At 46.1% G+C, this 16,616-nt stretch overlaps 2 protein-coding genes across 2 annotated transcripts; both read left to right on the top strand.

Moving 5' to 3' along the window:
- Nucleotides 1-6,861: 6,861 nt before the first annotated feature.
- Nucleotides 6,862-8,091, top strand: PtA15_2A133 (uncharacterized protein; the record flags this gene model as incomplete). The annotated part of the gene is made up of 5 exons (XM_053166123.1): nt 6,862-6,898; nt 6,982-7,139; nt 7,205-7,346; nt 7,425-7,838; nt 7,970-8,091. The coding sequence occupies 5 exons, from the start codon at nt 6,862-6,864 to the stop codon at nt 8,089-8,091; spliced, it is 873 nt and encodes a 290-aa protein (XP_053017376.1).
- Nucleotides 8,092-10,480: 2,389 nt separating this feature from the next.
- On the top strand, nt 10,481-11,107 carry PtA15_2A132 (uncharacterized protein; the record flags this gene model as incomplete). Its single annotated transcript, XM_053166122.1, has 3 exons — nt 10,481-10,493; nt 10,697-10,785; nt 10,886-11,107. The coding sequence occupies 3 exons, from the start codon at nt 10,481-10,483 to the stop codon at nt 11,105-11,107; spliced, it is 324 nt and encodes a 107-aa protein (XP_053017375.1).
- Between the last annotated feature and the right edge of the window lie 5,509 nt (nt 11,108-16,616).

The raw sequence follows: 16,616 nt of genomic DNA, 5'->3' as shown, positions 1-16,616 counted from the left end.
AGGCGGTGCAGGACCGGTGTGGAACAGAGCGCAGCGGAGCGCACAACTGAAGGAGGTGGCGCGCGGAGCTCAACAGCGGAACTGGAATCAAACTACGCAGGCCAGCGGGGGTAGTGATTTAGGTTAGCCGTGGCAGCCAGAGGGGTGGCGTGTGGCATCCTGACATCATAGGACAGACAGGGGTGTGGAAGCTGGGGAGAGGAGTTTTACGGCGGTTGAAGGTGAGCGGCGTAGACAACAGGAGTTAGCGTGAGAGTGGGTGGATGACATGCGTGAGTTTATAGCCCTTTGCGGATGAAAAGTGTGCGCTTGTGAACAGATATTGCGGATGGTGTGCGTGGGAGGGGGGCAAAGGGTATCTTTTAGATCTATTCCTTTTCTCTATAAAACCACAGTGGGGGAGATTGGATTCTGTATCATACTCCCCACAGACTCTCTTTTTTTGATTTTTACTTTACTTGGCCAATTCTTGTGCCTCTTGTGCCTCTTGTACTTTGTGTATGTTGCAGAGCGGAGTTTTACTTTGCAGACTTGCTTTATGTGTTACAGTTGTACTTTGTGCAGTTTTTGTGCTTGCTTTACGGCTGTTTTCTTACTGTTTTCTGGAGTTATCTTCTTTATGCAGCGGAGCTTTATTTTACGGTTTACATCTGTGGAGCTTTATTATTTACATGCTTTACTTTATTTATCCCACTCAGAGCCCTACAATGCGGTGGGGAGGAGTTTCTCTGGATCACCCAACTTTTCCCATGAATCATCGTGGAGCGGCAGTGGTCCTGACATTTCTACGCAGGGACCACTTTTGTTCATCACACTTTCTGGCAGGCTGTCTTTCCACGGAAAACCTGCACAGAGCTTTCTAGCAGGTTTTGTGTCCACAAAAAACTTTCACAGAGCTGTTTGGCAGGTTTTGTGTCCACACAAAACTTGCACAGAGCTGTCTGGCAGCTTTTGTTTCCACAAGAAAATTGCACACAGCTGTCTGGCAGAGTTTCTGTCCACACAAAGCTTGCACAGAGCTGTCTGGCAGGTTTCCTGTCCACACAAAACTTTCACAGAGCTGTCTGGAAGGTTTCGTGTCCACACAAAACTTGCACAGAGCTGTCTGGCAGGGTTCGTGTCCACACAAATCTTACAAAGAGCTGTCTGGCAGGGTTCGTGTCCACACAAATCTTGCACAGAGCTGTCTGGCAGGTTCTGTGTCCACACAAAACTTGCGCAGAGCTGTCTAGCAGGTTTTGAGTCCACAAAAACTTGCACAGAGTTATCTGGCAGGTTTCCTGTCCACAAACAACTTTCAAAGAGCTGTCTAGCAGGTCAAAGTCCACACAAAAACATGGGCAAAGCTGTCTGGCAGGTTTTGTGTCCACACAAAACTTGGACAAAGCTGTCTGGCAGGTTTTGTGCCCACACAAGAATTGCACCAAGCTGTCTTGCAGTTTTTGTGTCCGCACAAAAATTGCACAGATCTGTCTGGCAGTTTTTGTGTCCACACAGAACTTGCACAGAGCTGTCTGGCAGGTTCCATGTCCACAAAAAACCTGCACAGATCTGTCTAGCGGGTTTTGAGTCCACGCCAAACTTGCACAGAGCTGTCTGGCAGGTTTCCTGTCCACAAATAACTTTCAAAGAGCTGTCTAGCAGGTTTTGTGTCCACACAAAACACGGGCAAAGCTGTCTGTCAGTTTTTGTGTCCACACAAAACTTGGACAAAGCTGTCTGGCAGGTTTTGTCCCCACACAAAACTTGCACAGAGCTGTCTGGCAGGTTTTTTTTCCACACAAAACTTGGACAAAGCTGTCTGGCAGGTTTTGTGTCCACACAAAACTTGCACCAAGCTGTCTTGCAGTTTTTATGTCCACTCAAAACTTGCACAGAGCGCGCACCTGAATGTAGCCTAAACAAAGATCACCCATTTAATTTTGTTGTGGATTTGCAACAACAGCAAAAAAAATGTGCAACAGAAAAAAAGCAACTGACATGCCGAGTAGCCTCCCCGGGAAGCAGGTGATTTAACTGCTGGAACGGACCAGTCATTGAGGCTCAATGACCGGAACAAATTGGCCATTGAGGGGAGTCGTGTTTTCCCCCTCCCAGTGGCTTGTTTTACCGCTCGGCGCTCATCTACATGTGTCAGCATATATCAGCAATCGCACTTGATGGCCGAGTAGCTGGTCTGTACCGGTCATCAAGGCTGAACTCTTGATGCCGGGTGTGTATATTCTACTTTCTTGTACATCTGGCCATTGAAAGGAGTGCAAAATGTCCTCTCAAAGGCTGGGGTCATTGAGAAGAACACACTCCTCAATAGTCGGCCATCAAGAGGGTGTACACACTCCCATCAATGGCCCGTCTATTCCAGTCATTGAGGGGAGTGTGAATCTGCACTTGATTTTTAATAACAACAGGTCGCGAAGGGAGTGTGTACCTGATAACAATTTGTTATCAGGTACACACTCCCTTCGCGACTTGCCATCCGGCCTTCAAGAACAACTCGCAAAGCCTTCAATGGCGGACCCCAACTGGTCATCAAGAGGGGATCAAACTACTCCCCTCAATAGACATTTTGTTCTGGCCATTCTGCTCCGTTTCAGTATGACCAATACCTGCGCCGGCGATTGGTATTGGTCATACTGGATGAGATCCGCCCGCGGCTGGGTGGGAGGGTGGGCACCTGAGATGGTCAGCATACGTACTTGACCTTTTTTTTGTGCATATAACCATGGTGATTCTACCAAAGCAGAATTGCTTAGGCTAGATTCATCTCCCTGCACAGAGCTGTCTGGCAGGTTTTGTGTCCACAAAAAACTTGCACAGAGCTGTCTTGCAGGTTTTGTTTCCACACAAAACTTGCACAAATCTGTCTTGCAGGTTTTGTGTCCACACGAAACTTGCACAAAGCTGTTTTGCAGGTTTTTTGTCCACACAAAACTTGCACACAGCTTTCTTGAAGGTTTTGGGTCCACACATAACCTGCACAAAGCTGTCTTGCAGGTTTTTTCTCCACACAAAACTTGCAAAAAGCTGTCTTGCAGGTTTGTTGTCCACAAAAAATTTGCAGAAAGCTAACATGCAGGGTTTGGGTCCACACAAAACTTACACAAAGCTGCCTTTCAGGTTTTGGGTCCAGACAAAGCTCACCCTCAATCAGGTCAAAAAGACTGTTGGCAAGAATTTTGCAATTTCTACACCTCAATCAGCTGTTTACCAATCTTGTTCCCTGGAAATAATTTTTTCTTTCCACCAATTGTGAAAATTATGAAAGAACAAAAGAAGGGAAGTCAGTTTCACTGCAATGACTGAGAGGCTGTTGGAAGCATTTCTTGACTTGGATTCTCAAAATGAACAATGCAATTGAAGATTTTTCCCCCATTGTCAGGCACCCCAACTTGTAATGTGGCTCACCTCATGACACAAGGATGTTTATCTTGCTTGTTTTTCCTACCAAAAAGTTTACCATTAATGAGACATCTTTGTATTGTTTGCGCACACAGTGACAGGTGAAAGACCGGATGTGCATTCACTGCACACACCTGCACAGTGCCACATCTAAATTGTTTTTGTGATGGCTGGTGATTGAGCTGTGTGTCAGAAACACCATAAAGTACTTTGGGTGATTGTTTTGGTCTGACCACAGGGAACGCTCAAGTACAGGTATCCCTTTGACTCAAACCTGAATGACTTCAAAGAACTAAGAAATTTATTTGAATCAGACTATTTCAATTTAACTAATTACATCTGATTGATTAGACAAAATAAAGATCTTGATTGATTGAATTTACCTAAGAGCAGGAACAAGGTCGCTCTCTTCTTTAGGTTTAGATAAAGCTGAAACGTCTGACAATGGTCTGGCATAAGAAATAACATTTGTCAGTTTCTTCTGCTCTTTTGCTTTCTCCTAATGGTTCATTTGAGCCTTACTAGATTGTTCTTTGGACCTAACTGACTTCTCACTTGACTTTGGCAAAATGGTGAAGTAGTGATGCAACATTGTCTTGAATAGAACAATTTCCCATCAGCTGCTTTTAGCTGACACAAATCACTTACGGATAGATTCCCCTGCTATTTGAGTGGTATTGGTGTGTTTGGTCTGTTTTTCTTTGATGGTTTTGTCTAGGATAACGGGATAGAGTGTTAGCTTTTATCTGATCTGCCATTCTTAAGATCACTGCAGCTGCTTACCTTTGGCAGTAACTGAGGTTCTGTCAATGAGTGGTTGTGGGCCAGGATTTTCCATGAGACTAACCTTGCTGCTCATGTGCTTTGGGTCTGTTTACATCAAGAAGATGAATTCAGTTTCACAAACCCCGGGGCGCTGATTTGGACTGTGGAAGTGGTTTGCATTCGCTTACCAGATTCTGCAGCTGATTTGGTTCCAGATGTCTTCCTCAATTCATGAGTTAGACAATGTTCCCCTGAGCTGGAATTCTCACAAAATCATGTGAACAAGTCCCTCTATTTATGGAGGGGGGGGGCAATATCCCGTAGGGAACCCCAACCTCCCTCCAGTTGGACCAATGTGGGCAGTGCTTTACCACACCACAGTTAGGAGGGTGGTAAATTTAGAATACAGCCAATTTAACCATTAAAAAATTGTATAATACCCTACAGAGTATAGTATTGTTCAAAGATAGTACTGAATTCAGTGTTGCAACCAACGTTGCAACCGCTGCGCTGCGTTTAGCGTAGCAAAGCGGTTAGCGCAGCGGTTTTTGTGCCGCTGCGCTAACCGCTTTTTGTTTATCCCAGGAAAAAACAGTGATTTGTAGCGCGCTCAAAAAAGCGCCCACGTAGCGCTAAACCGCTGCGCTTCAGCGGTAGTGCAGCGGTTTTCAAAAATAGTTTTGAATCATGTTAAAAGACATTCAAAACACAATGAAATTCCGCTATCCGCTAAATTAGCGGATAGCGGAGCGGATTTGCGCTTCCGCTGCCACCCCTCAGGATGAAGCAGTACCCCGCTAAATTTAGCGCTAGCGGAAGCGGTTTTTCAACCGCTTCTGCTAAATGCCCTTTGAACATAGCGGTGTAAGCGCTGCGCTGCGCTAAATGACCGCTTTTTCTAGCGCAGCGCAGCGGTTACAACATTATTACAACCCCTGGCAGGGTATTTGAAATATGCAGTGCAAAGGACTTGCAGAGCATTCCCACAAGTTCCCTAGTACTTCTCAACATTTTGGAGATGGATTATACTCTATCAGGCAGTAAAGAGATTTCTAAGAGATCAGGCTATGTAATTCTGGTGAAAGATTTTGTTTTAGACGTGGTGCTTCTGTTCCTGAGTTTCTCTTGAGGGATGAATTCCAAGGGGATGAGCTGCTTTGGAATGGGTGCCCTGCAAGCTTAGCTAAGGCTGTCATCTCCAATGTCACACCATTGAACCTACAGACTTGAGATTTGCTTATAAAAAAACGCTAATCTTTTTTCAATTTCTTTTTGACAGATGTAGTGTTTCATAAAATAAAAAATACTGAGTAAACAGACTTATAGCCTGCAATCTTAGCTTTCATTTTATGGTTTGTCTTGGAATTTTGCTGCTTACTTTCACCTCTAACACTTGTTTCATATCATTCCCAAGCATTGCCAGAATCTTTGTTAGTACAGAATTTATCACACCATGTAGTCTAGAACGGTGAGTAGTAGATAACATTTTGTCATACGCGTATCAAGCATAGTCTCTGAGATAGTATACTTGAAACTTGTTACATGTTCATCTATTTTTGTTTTTTCTTCTAACCACATTTTGGCCACTTGTTGTTAGTCTATTTAAACCTAGCATACAACAAGCAATTTGCAGGTCATTGGTTCTCCTCATTCTTTCTCCGCGCCCCGCTGAGCCGCAGAGAGTCATCCCCACTGCCCCAATCCTTGAGTTTTTATCAATACTCATCTTAGCCCTCTTATTTCTTGTGCCTGAAAGTTCTAAATTTTCACAGTTTGTTGGCTACCAACTCTCACAATTACTTCTCCAATCATCCTATACTCTGAAGTGGTGATCTAGATCTTTTGAGCTCAAAATATGAAGGGCGCAATTGTAAACACAAATGTGAGTTTTTGTTTTTGTTTTTTTTTTGAAATGAACTAAAAAGATTTTAAAATGAAAATGAAATTAAATTAAGATTAAATTTCTTCCAAATATGCTTCAAAAACAATCAAAAGATTGGGTGCAGATATCCATGCAATAACGAGTGCCCCCTGAGCAAGAAGCCTGTATGAGTGTGTAGCCATTGTACCAAGCATGGAACCCATGGCCGTTCTTGAGACGGACAAGGCTGAAATGTGGAGGCTGTTGTACCGTACATGCCAGCACACTGCAATACATCTCCAGCTTCCTAGTGTTTGTCCACTCGCAGTCTCCTCCTGGGCAGACCAAAGTATCTTCTGTATTTGTTCCCAAAATCACACCTGCCAGTGCCAGGATGATACCCCCCTGCTTATCAACTCCATGAATCACCTAATGGCCATATGCCCAAGGAATGTTGATCAGCAACCACATCAAGAGTTTTATGTTCAAGCAACCCAACAGAAGTGCATTCTGCCTTGCGCAAGCCCGGCGCAATGAATTTGGCGTTGCGCAAGCCCGGCGCAATGAATTTCCTATTGCGTCGGGCCTGCGTCAAAATTGTGCTGATGCAGTGTCATTGCGCAAGGCCTACGCAGATGATATGCCGATGTCGGACCTTAATGCAAGGCCAACATCGGTAGATATGCCGACTGCGGCTCCGACGGCCTCCCGCGTAGAGACATCAGGTCGGCCACCAAACTTTTTTGGTGGGGTTGGGGAGGTCGGGCTGACACAATCTTTTACGTTAAGCTTGCGTCGACTGCGAACAGTGGTGTAGTGTAGCGAGTCCGTCGGAGATGCTCTCAGTCGCTGTCGCTGGGTCGTCCTCGGCGGGTCGGCTGTGATCTCCCAGCGGAAAGTCTCGCCAACCGATCCTCCCCCGGGGCGTCGATGGCACTGAAACCGGCCGAACGCAGTGCAATCCTTCGCAGCACCAATACTTCTCTTGACAGCTCTTGACCTCTCAACCTTCAACAACAACCAACATCTACAAGTGACTCCCTCGCTCGCATCAGATCCAGCTCAGTCCAGTTTTCTCGCCCTCCGATTGATTTTCCCCGTCCCCATGGCCCTAGTAAGTTTTCACCTCTGCTTCCTACATACGTATGTACATGTTGAAATCTCCATGTCCGACCTCAGCAGTTAAGGGAGAAATCGAAAGCTACTCCAGCCAAACCCGAATCATCAAAAACTGACGATGAACGCGAGCTCTTTGTGGAAATCCACTCCGAACACGTGAAACCAGACGATCTTTGGAAAAACCTTCTTGACACTGCTGGACGTAAGTGATTCTTTTTGGTTGATTACGAGCTACAGAATAGAAACTGATCTTAGTTCATACTCCTAAAAAAATCTGAAGTGGAAAAGGTGCACGAGCACACCGACCAACTAGCCAGTGTGTTTGACTTTGTGAACCTGGCCACGGCACGCCGCGCAATTGTTGCCTTGCGCTGGAGCGATTTTACCGCAGGGGAAACGGGATCCTGGAAATTGCTCCAAAAGGAGCTTGGAATAAACGAAAAAGACCATGTCGATAGGACGGAGACACTGATCCGGCGTGCCTACTTTGTCCGATTCCCCGAGCGCGACGCTTCTGTATTGACTGATCAAGAGATGCTTGTTGCACTGGGGTTTCCCAGCGCCGCCGAACAGATAGTTGCGACACCACAGATCAACTGGTCGACCGAAATCGTCCAGCAAGGGTTCGACGCAGAATATCAGGGACACGATCTTATTGTTATCCCAACCCTAGAAACTCTACAACTTTATGCAGGTCGATGGAAAAAAGATGCATACAAAGCACCCTACACTTCAATCATCGGCCCGACAATGACCGGTAAAACCCGCTTGCTCAAGGAGCTGGCTAAACACGTGTGCGTGGTGTATATCTGTCTCCGGAAACAGAAATCCACTGGCCAGCCCCCTCGTTCCAACCTTGCTACACACTTTACCCCAGTGAAACCAATACCGAACATGATTCAGCACTATTCCTACCTAATCATCGCAATTCTCAAGGCGGTGTATGATTTTTTCAAACGACCCGATATACGTACTAAAAGCTTGGAAGAGCAATTATCTGAGTGGTTCGACTACAGTTTTCAAATGAACAATATTCCGAAGGATAAATTCAATGCCAAGGTCGAATACGAATTGAATAACTTGAAAATGAAAACCAGCTCACAGTCGAACCTAACTTGGGAGGACATACAAACAGGTGACCTAGGCACGAGGGACAAACTCGCTGCTGCGGTATCAGAAGTGGATGAAATTATGGAATCTACAAAACATGGAAATCTCAAAGTCCTCTTGGCAATAGACGAAGCCAGCAACCTGATAGATCATACAGACGAACAACTCCAGATTCCATACTTTGGCGTGTTTCGTCGAGCTTTATCGGGAATACCTTCCGCAATGGGGTTCTTTAGTGTTTTCACAGATACGACCTCCCGCGTCGCCAACTTTAATCCTGCCCTAGACCGAGACCCCAGCACAAGGTTCCACGGTGCTGGTGTTGATTTATTTGCGCCAATCTACAAAATCTCAGCACTTGATGCGTTTGTCCCAAAAGAGAAGCCCAGCTCGTGGAAGGATTTGCTATCGCCCGAACGGCTCTTTAGCTATGGCTGCCCATTTTATGGGCTGTATTTCAAGGGTGCAATGATAAAAACGCCGAAAGAAGCCGTCCAAACCACGGCGATGATTGCTGAGGCAAAATTACTGTTCAAGACTCGATCGGCTTCTCCTGAAGCATTGTCTAGCCCGCAATGTTTCGCCATTCTGGGCTCGATCATACAAACTCGGGTATCTCTACATGCGCCGATCAACTCGGAGCTTGTTGCTAGTCATGCGGCGCATTGTATGTTTATCGACCCAAAGAGAGAAATGATTGTCAGCGATTATCCCCCGCAGTTCGTCTATGCATCAGCGGCTAACAGAGTTCTTGCATCCGACGATGAGCGTTGGATCGAGTGCATCAATACTCTTGCTTCCGCGGTGAGCAAAGGACTCGTTGCCCTCGGAGACGCCGGAGAAATGGCGACGAGATTGATCTTGATACGCGCTATGCAGAAAACAAAGCCAATTCCTCACAAGAACACCGACTCGATCCCAAATGGATACTCAGTGCGATTGATAGATTTCCTTCAGGCATTGAGCGGCAGAAACCCAAGCGACATGGAATTTGACTGTATCAATCCAGATGACAGAAACACACTCTTGAAAAACGGGCGGATCTTTTTCAATCACTTTACCCGGATTTCATACACACCCAGCGCCACTGACTTCTTGGAGCTTTTATACCGAGGTGTTGCGGTGGAATGCAGAAGTCAGCAACCTGGTCTTGACGAGCTCTTCACCATCTATCTCGCACCTCCATCCGCATCTCAATCTTCAAACCTAAAATTAAGCAACATCACATTTTGTGGTGTTCAAACACAAAATAGGCAAGGTCCAGTTCGCATGGATAAGAGTCACCACTGGTCCAAAAGCTTTGCGGGAATTGAAGGCATCAACAATCCCTATCTTATTCTGTTATTCAGCTTGAGAGCCACCTCTGGTAAGGTAACCTGGAAGCAGCCGGAAAACAAGCCGGAAAAACCTGCTGACGGCCGAAGAGTTGCTTACCAGTTTCTTGGTCTGGGCGAAATCGCTTGCCTTACGTCTGAAATGCGCGCTGGGCTAGAGCGGTTGATTACCGCGATACCAGACGACTTGCTGAATCTTCACGATAATCGCGATCCAAATACCGAAGCATGGATCAAAAAATTGACCCCAGTCTTCTATCCGAGGGCTCCCGAGCAACAGACACCTCAGTCACCCTTACCTTCCCCGAACCCATCTCAACATCCCGCACCCAAACCTCCCCAGAAACCAGCCAAACGCCGAGCGGCAAAAAAATAGTCAAGCAGAACCCAGAAGGTGTTCAATCAAACCTGTGAGCAGGCTAGCACAAGTACTGCCCAAGTCGAATAAGATTCTTATTAGCTTTTGTTTTGCAGGATGAATCTCTCCGATCATTCCGGAGCTCAGACACTCCCTCCTTGGATCTGGACAAGACTTTACGTCGACCCTATAACTACTAGCAATCACACTACCCTTTGCTTTTCATTGATTTCTTGCTCTTCTCTCGTCATCCGCACTATGCTCTTTTCATCAAACCGTCTTGCTCTTCTCGTCCTCCTTGCTCATTTATTCCATCGGTCCCAATACAACTCACAACACAGGGTAGCTACGTTATCGCTACTGTATCGATTTTTTGCGTGTTACCCACGTTGGTAACCGTTTCCTGTTGCCGCTAGGGTATTTTTCTCTATTTCTTATTTATGTCCCGATATGTTTTAAGATTTAATCCAAAAAAAATGTTATAGGGGTTTAACTTTTGGTAACAAGCTATGTATGTAAGAGTGAGGAAAAGACATGCACCCGCTTGGTTCTTTGGCCTCGGTACCAAAGATTCCAAAGCTTCTCTCGACTTCTGTGCTCAATCCTGAATTGATCCTATCCACCCGGAATACCTCCCTAGAGTGTCATCACTCGCATTGAACGTCGCCTGCCAGTCAGCAACCCAACACCTAGCTTGACCTGGCCCGCTCCCGTCTTCCGTGGCTTGATCACTTTGATATGAAAATGAAGATTGGTCTCTAACTCTTGATGATAAAGAGAAATACCAGGATGTGATTTATATCCAAGCCAAACAGGCCCTTGACCGGCTAACCCAAGAGGTCAGCAGACCTCATTGTAATTACAAACTCTTCGAACTCATCCCCTCTGCTTTCCAACCACCTCCGCCGGCCTCCTGGGGCGTATCACTTTGCTAAAAAGCGATTCTCTCCAATTCTCGCTCTCGAAGATCTTGATCGCCAACCAGCCGTCAAAGAAATCCAGTCAGTTCAAAAATGGGCCTGCGAACCGGTTGGCCGGAAATGGGTGATCGACTTTGTAGTCATGGCTACCCCCGAAGATCTAAAGGCCAATGCCTGTCAATGCTGGGAATGGCCGATCGATACTTGTCCAAAAGTATTGCTTTGTCCATTTGATTGTTAACAGACTTATTCTTGTCGATTCTGCCATGGTTCAGGGGACATGCATCTGAGAACCCAAGACTCCCGGACGCCTCAGCGGCTTCGAAACAAAAAAATATCTTCATTGATCCTCCTGGCTCTGCATGGTACTCCATTTTTTTGAGAAAATAAGCTTGAAAGTAATTTCTGGACTCTGATCAGATTGATTTTTTCGCATCTCTCATCCATGGAGGATTTTTTGAGCTTAAGACAAACCGATTACCTCAGAGTCGGCTCAGATTGGATGGATCAACTCCTGTGGCTCGACGTATTGTGTTTTGAATAAAGCTTGGATGATTTGTCAAATTTTCTGGTTTCGTTGACCGAGGTCAACTCCATATTTTTGATATCCTTTCCACATGGTGCATCTTGACAGATGTCAGATGAGGCCCAAGGCTAAATCCACCCCCGGAGCCAATTTCCTCCAGTAGGGGGTGAAGGAGTCGGGTTAGAGAAATACCGAGTTCATTTTCAGAACCAGAGCATCTTCTTTACCCTACCAACCCCAGGCCATGACCATCGGCCGTTGCCCTCGGCCAGTATGGGCCGGGCAGGGAGAGGCCGACCGAGCGCTGGGTCGTGACACAAAGACATCCCGGGCGGAAGTCAATTTCAAGGTTTTGTTTAAAGTTGGGTCTGGCTTTTACAGTTTGGTGTGAAGTTTAAAATAAAGTTACTACATAACAAAACCAGAAAATTTGAGGAAGGATCCAAGCATTATTCAAAACACAATAACTTGGCGATTGACATTTTCCAGCGATCCAAAACAATCAATACTCTCAGATCACATGGATATTTGTCTCCACCTGTCGTACCCATATTCTTGATTTCCACTAAAGCGGGTGGCTTTGGCATCAATCTCACTGCGGCCCACACGGTCGTCCTCTACGACTCTTCTTGGAACCCAGAAGGTTACCGTCTACCACTTGATTTGTGCAGAATCAGTCGAGCAGCAGATGATCGGCCGCCTACGTAAAAAACTTTATCTTTTGTTGAAGATCTTGGACTTCAAGGGAACTAACCCGGATAACTCATTGACAACTAGCAACGATACAAATGATGAGGAAACCACTGTGAAAATGTCGGTGTCTACTGCCAACCTCTGTGCAATCCTGCGCGGTGGTGCTAGTTCCTTACACAAGCACTGGAGACAAGCAAACGATTTGGATGCAACGACTTGACCATGACAAGCGCTCTGGATATAACAAATTTGTGAATGCCTCCTTTGACAAAATCTTAGGCTCCGTTTGGCTGTCCACAAAAATGTGGGAGCGTAATAAAAAACCTTGCAGATTATTTTTGGGGGGACAGGGGATATTATGCTATCCCCTGTCCCTGTTTGGCAGCCCACCAAGCGTCATACAGTTGACGACAGGAGTTCACACTCCATTATTCCCCCCGCCATTTGGGATATTTCACCCTGACCCCAAGTTTGCGGTCATAATCGCTCCCTTTGGCCTCAAATCTGTGCGACTCAATGGCACCCCAACGCAAGAGACCTCCATCTTCGAACCCTCCCCTCCAATCGACTGAGGCTTCAATCCCGCCTCCGCTTCCTGACCCAAACAAAGCGAGGCTACAATCACCATCAAGATGACCAGCTTGATGACTTTCTGCTGGCGTTTGTCTTGGAAGCAAGGCAAGAGGCGGATGTTGTCAAGGGTTGCGGAGCCTGGTGGGGGCTTTGTGGCATCGGATTTGAGGAGGAGAGAAGCGCAGGCCGGACTTGATTTTGAGTGGCGCACCAAACAGATAGGACTGCTGTCGCTATATGACGATGGCCGTCCCAAACGGCCCTCTATAATTGCGTAAGCCCAGTAATAATACAAATAAGGTTTAATGAAGCTTATTTGGATTATTACGCTGCGCTTTATTACCACATATGACGCTGGGCCCTGCCAAACGGGGCCTTAGGCTCCGTTTGGCTGTCCACCAAAATGTGGGAGCGTAATAAAAAACTTTGCAGATTATTTTTGGGGGGACAGGGGATATTACGCTATCCCCTGTCCCTGTTTGGCAGCCCACCAAGCGTCATAAAGTTGACAACAGGAGTTCACGCTCCATTATTCCCCCCGCCATTTGGGATATTTCACCCTGACCCCAAAATTTGTGGTCATAATTGCTCCCTTTGGCCTTGAATCCGTGCGACTCAATGGCACCCCGATGCAAGAGACCTCCATCCTTGAACCCTCCCCCCCAATTGACCGAGGCTTCAATCCCACCTCCGCTTCCTGCCCCAAACAAAGCGAGGCTACAATCACCATCAAGATGATCAGCTTGATGACTTTCTGCTGGTGTTTGTCTTGGAAGCGAGGCCAGAGGCGGTTGTTGTCGACGGTTGCGGAGCCTGGTGGGGGCATTGTGGCATCGGATTTGAGGAGGAGAGAAGCGCAGGCCGTACTTGTTTTTGAGTGGCGCACCAAACAGACAGGACTGCTGTCGCTATATGACGGTGCACCAGGAAAAAAAATAGTCACTTGATGACAAGTGACATCATGCCAGCTCCAGCGGGCTACCCACCATCTACCCATCATCTACCCACCATCTAACCACTTTCAGAATTTCCACAGAAGATCCTCAGTTTTCACTGGGCACCACTGATCCCCATTTCTGGTCAGCTGATACTCAGCTTTAGCTCCAAGCTTATGCTCAGCTTTGTTGCCCAGCTCACGCTTAGCTTTGTTGCCCAGATCAGAACCAGTCCTGGCCCAGCTGCGTTTCAGCTTTATTCCACTCATGGCTCATCTTAGACTCATAATAGGACTATCATTGGCCCAGCAAATGCTCAGCTTGACCAGTATTGGCTCAGCTGATTTTCAGCTTTGGATAAATCTTGGCCCAGCCAATGCTCAGATTCTGAGTCTGACCACTCCTGTAACAGCTTATGCTCATCTGTGGACCAGCCTTGGCTCAGCTGATGCTCAGCTGTGGACCAACCTTGGCTAAGACAATGCTCAGCTGTGGACCAGCCTTGTCTCAGCTGATGCTCAGCTGTGGACAAGCCTTGGCTCAGCTGATGCTCAGCTGTGGACCAGCCTTGGCTCAGGTGATATTAATCTTTTGAATAGTCTCAAAACATCTGATACTCAGCTTTAGAACAGCCTTGGCTCAGCCAATGCTCAGCTTTGTACCAGCATTGGCTCAGCTGATGCTCAGCTTTTGAAAAGTTTTGGCCCAGCTGGTGTTAATCTTTGGAACATTATTGTCCCAGCTGATCCTAAGCTCTGCACAAGCCTTTTCCAAGATGATGCTCAGCTTGGACCATTGTTGGCTAAGCTGATGCTCAGATTTGGAATATACTTGGTCCAGCTGACACTTGAATTTGTATCAGGCTTGTAATATCCAATGCTCAGCTGTGGCCCAGGCTCAGCCAATGCTCAGCTTTGGCCCAGGCTCAGTCAATGCCTACTGCTCAGCTTATGATGAGCATCAGCTGTTCCTGGGAAAAAATTAGGATCAGCTGACTGTGCCACATTGAGTGCTCTGGTGAAGTCCTGCAAGCTCTACAAGTGCTGGTGGAGCAGACTTGGAGCAGCGCTGGAGTAGCTCTGGAGCAGAGACCAAAGCTGCATCATGTCACTTGCCATCAAGTGACTATTTTTTTTTCCTGGTGGTGGCCGTCCCAAACGGCCCTCTATAATTGCATAAGCCCAGTAATAATACAAATAAGGTTTAATAAAGCTTATTTGGATTATTACGCTGAGTTTTATTACCACATATGACGCTGGGCCCTGCCAAACGGGGCCTTAAGTAGGGCCAAGGAATTTACCAAAATTGAGCAAACAAAACTTCAGATAGAAGTTTGCCATTGTGAACCATCACAATCTGATGAGGAAATTGTCAAAAAGATCCAAGAAGAAGAGCTAGCCCTTCTGTGAGGCGCTGAAGTAGTCCGTTGTAGGCTCTTTGAAGGCAAGAAGTGCGCGGCCAGCAACAAGGACATACTGGACGTTGGTTAGTGTTATGAGCCCAAAAGAAAGCCTGGATGGCTGATAATCAAGCCTCTTTGACATGTGATTGAGGCCAAAGTTCACAAGGGCCTTTTTAAACAGCCAGCTAATTGGTTGACATCATTGTACATTCCAATAGTATTAACAGTACTATGATTTAGAAAGGATTGGCAATGCTAATCAAGATTCAATGAGTTATGGTTTTTAAAAAGGAATTTGTCCCCTGATGTGGTTTTCTTCAGCCCTCCCAGAAACGGTGGGCCAGCTACAATAACTGGCGCAGGGCCCAAAAAAGCGCCCGCTTATTTCAATCCGTTTGAGACGATTCGGGATGACAAAGATGAAGATTTAAACCCTTATGAGCCTTTCCAAATCAAGAATCACTAATTACTCGTGACGATGATTCTGATCCAGTGAATCATGCTACAAATGAAATTATGTGGGATGTATCATCTGAAAACATCTTGTCTCATCGTCAAAGGGGGGTACCTGAAAACTTCAATATGGTTTCGTGTCTTACGATCAAGTTATGGATTGAGCCGACAAAAGAAAGTGGACTCTTGCTCTTTACAAGGAGAAAACAAATATGGAGAGCTACGACGTGTGGGACATCATCGATAAGACTCAGTCCGATAAGCCTTTGAACTGCACTTGGGTTTTTAAGATCAAACCCAAATCCTCAAATCAAGCAGAAGAGTATCAGGATAGACTCTGTGTCCAAGGATTCAGAGAAGTCTTCGGGAAAGATTATTGCTTCACATTTGCACCTACCGGAAAACTCGTACCACTCCGATTACTTATCACCTCTGCGCTTCAGAACAACTTTCAGTTCCATCAAATTGATGTCAAGTGCGCTTTTCTCAATGCCCCCATCAGAGAGAGAATTACTCTCAATCCTCCTCAGGGTGTTGACGTTCCTCCTGGCAAAGTTTTACTGCTTAAGAAAGCACTTTATGGCCTGAAACAGGCCCCGAAAGAATAGCATTTAACTCTTTCGTCTTGGCTACTCTCAGTCGGTTTCAATCAAAGCTACGCCGTGCCATGTGTTTTCTGGTCATCCAATACTTGGCTATATGTTCATGTCGATGACATTGCTATTTTCAGTCCTGAACCTGAAATATTTAAGAATCTAATCCGAAAACAATTCAAGATAAAGGATCTGGGCAGTGCAAAACATCTACTTGGAATGAAGGTCACCCAATCCACTGATTCGGTCCATCTTACTCAAACGCACTATATCAAAGAAACTCTTATCAAATATAATTGTGAAAAATTGATTCCACTTGCAACTCCTATGAAACCTGGCTCTAGCTTAGTCAAAGCCTCAAGAAGTGAAATTGAACAATTAGATAGGTTGAATGTGCGCTATAGAGGACTTGTTGGAGCACTTAATAGGAGGTTTCAAAGTAGACCCGCGCGTGCATGCAGGTCACTTTGCATAACCCAGTTTTGCGGGGAGACTGCAAGTCGACGTTCAACATTTGAGTTGAACACCGGCTTGTCTTGCCTTGCAAGTGTCACACAGCGCCTGGTACAGGCAGG

Source organism: Puccinia triticina, chromosome 2A, assembly GCF_026914185.1.
Source record: "Puccinia triticina chromosome 2A, complete sequence".
Taxonomy (NCBI): Eukaryota; Fungi; Basidiomycota; class Pucciniomycetes; order Pucciniales; family Pucciniaceae; genus Puccinia; species Puccinia triticina.
The sequence above is the reverse complement of the archived record's forward strand: the minus strand, read 5'-3'. Positions and strand labels throughout refer to the sequence as shown.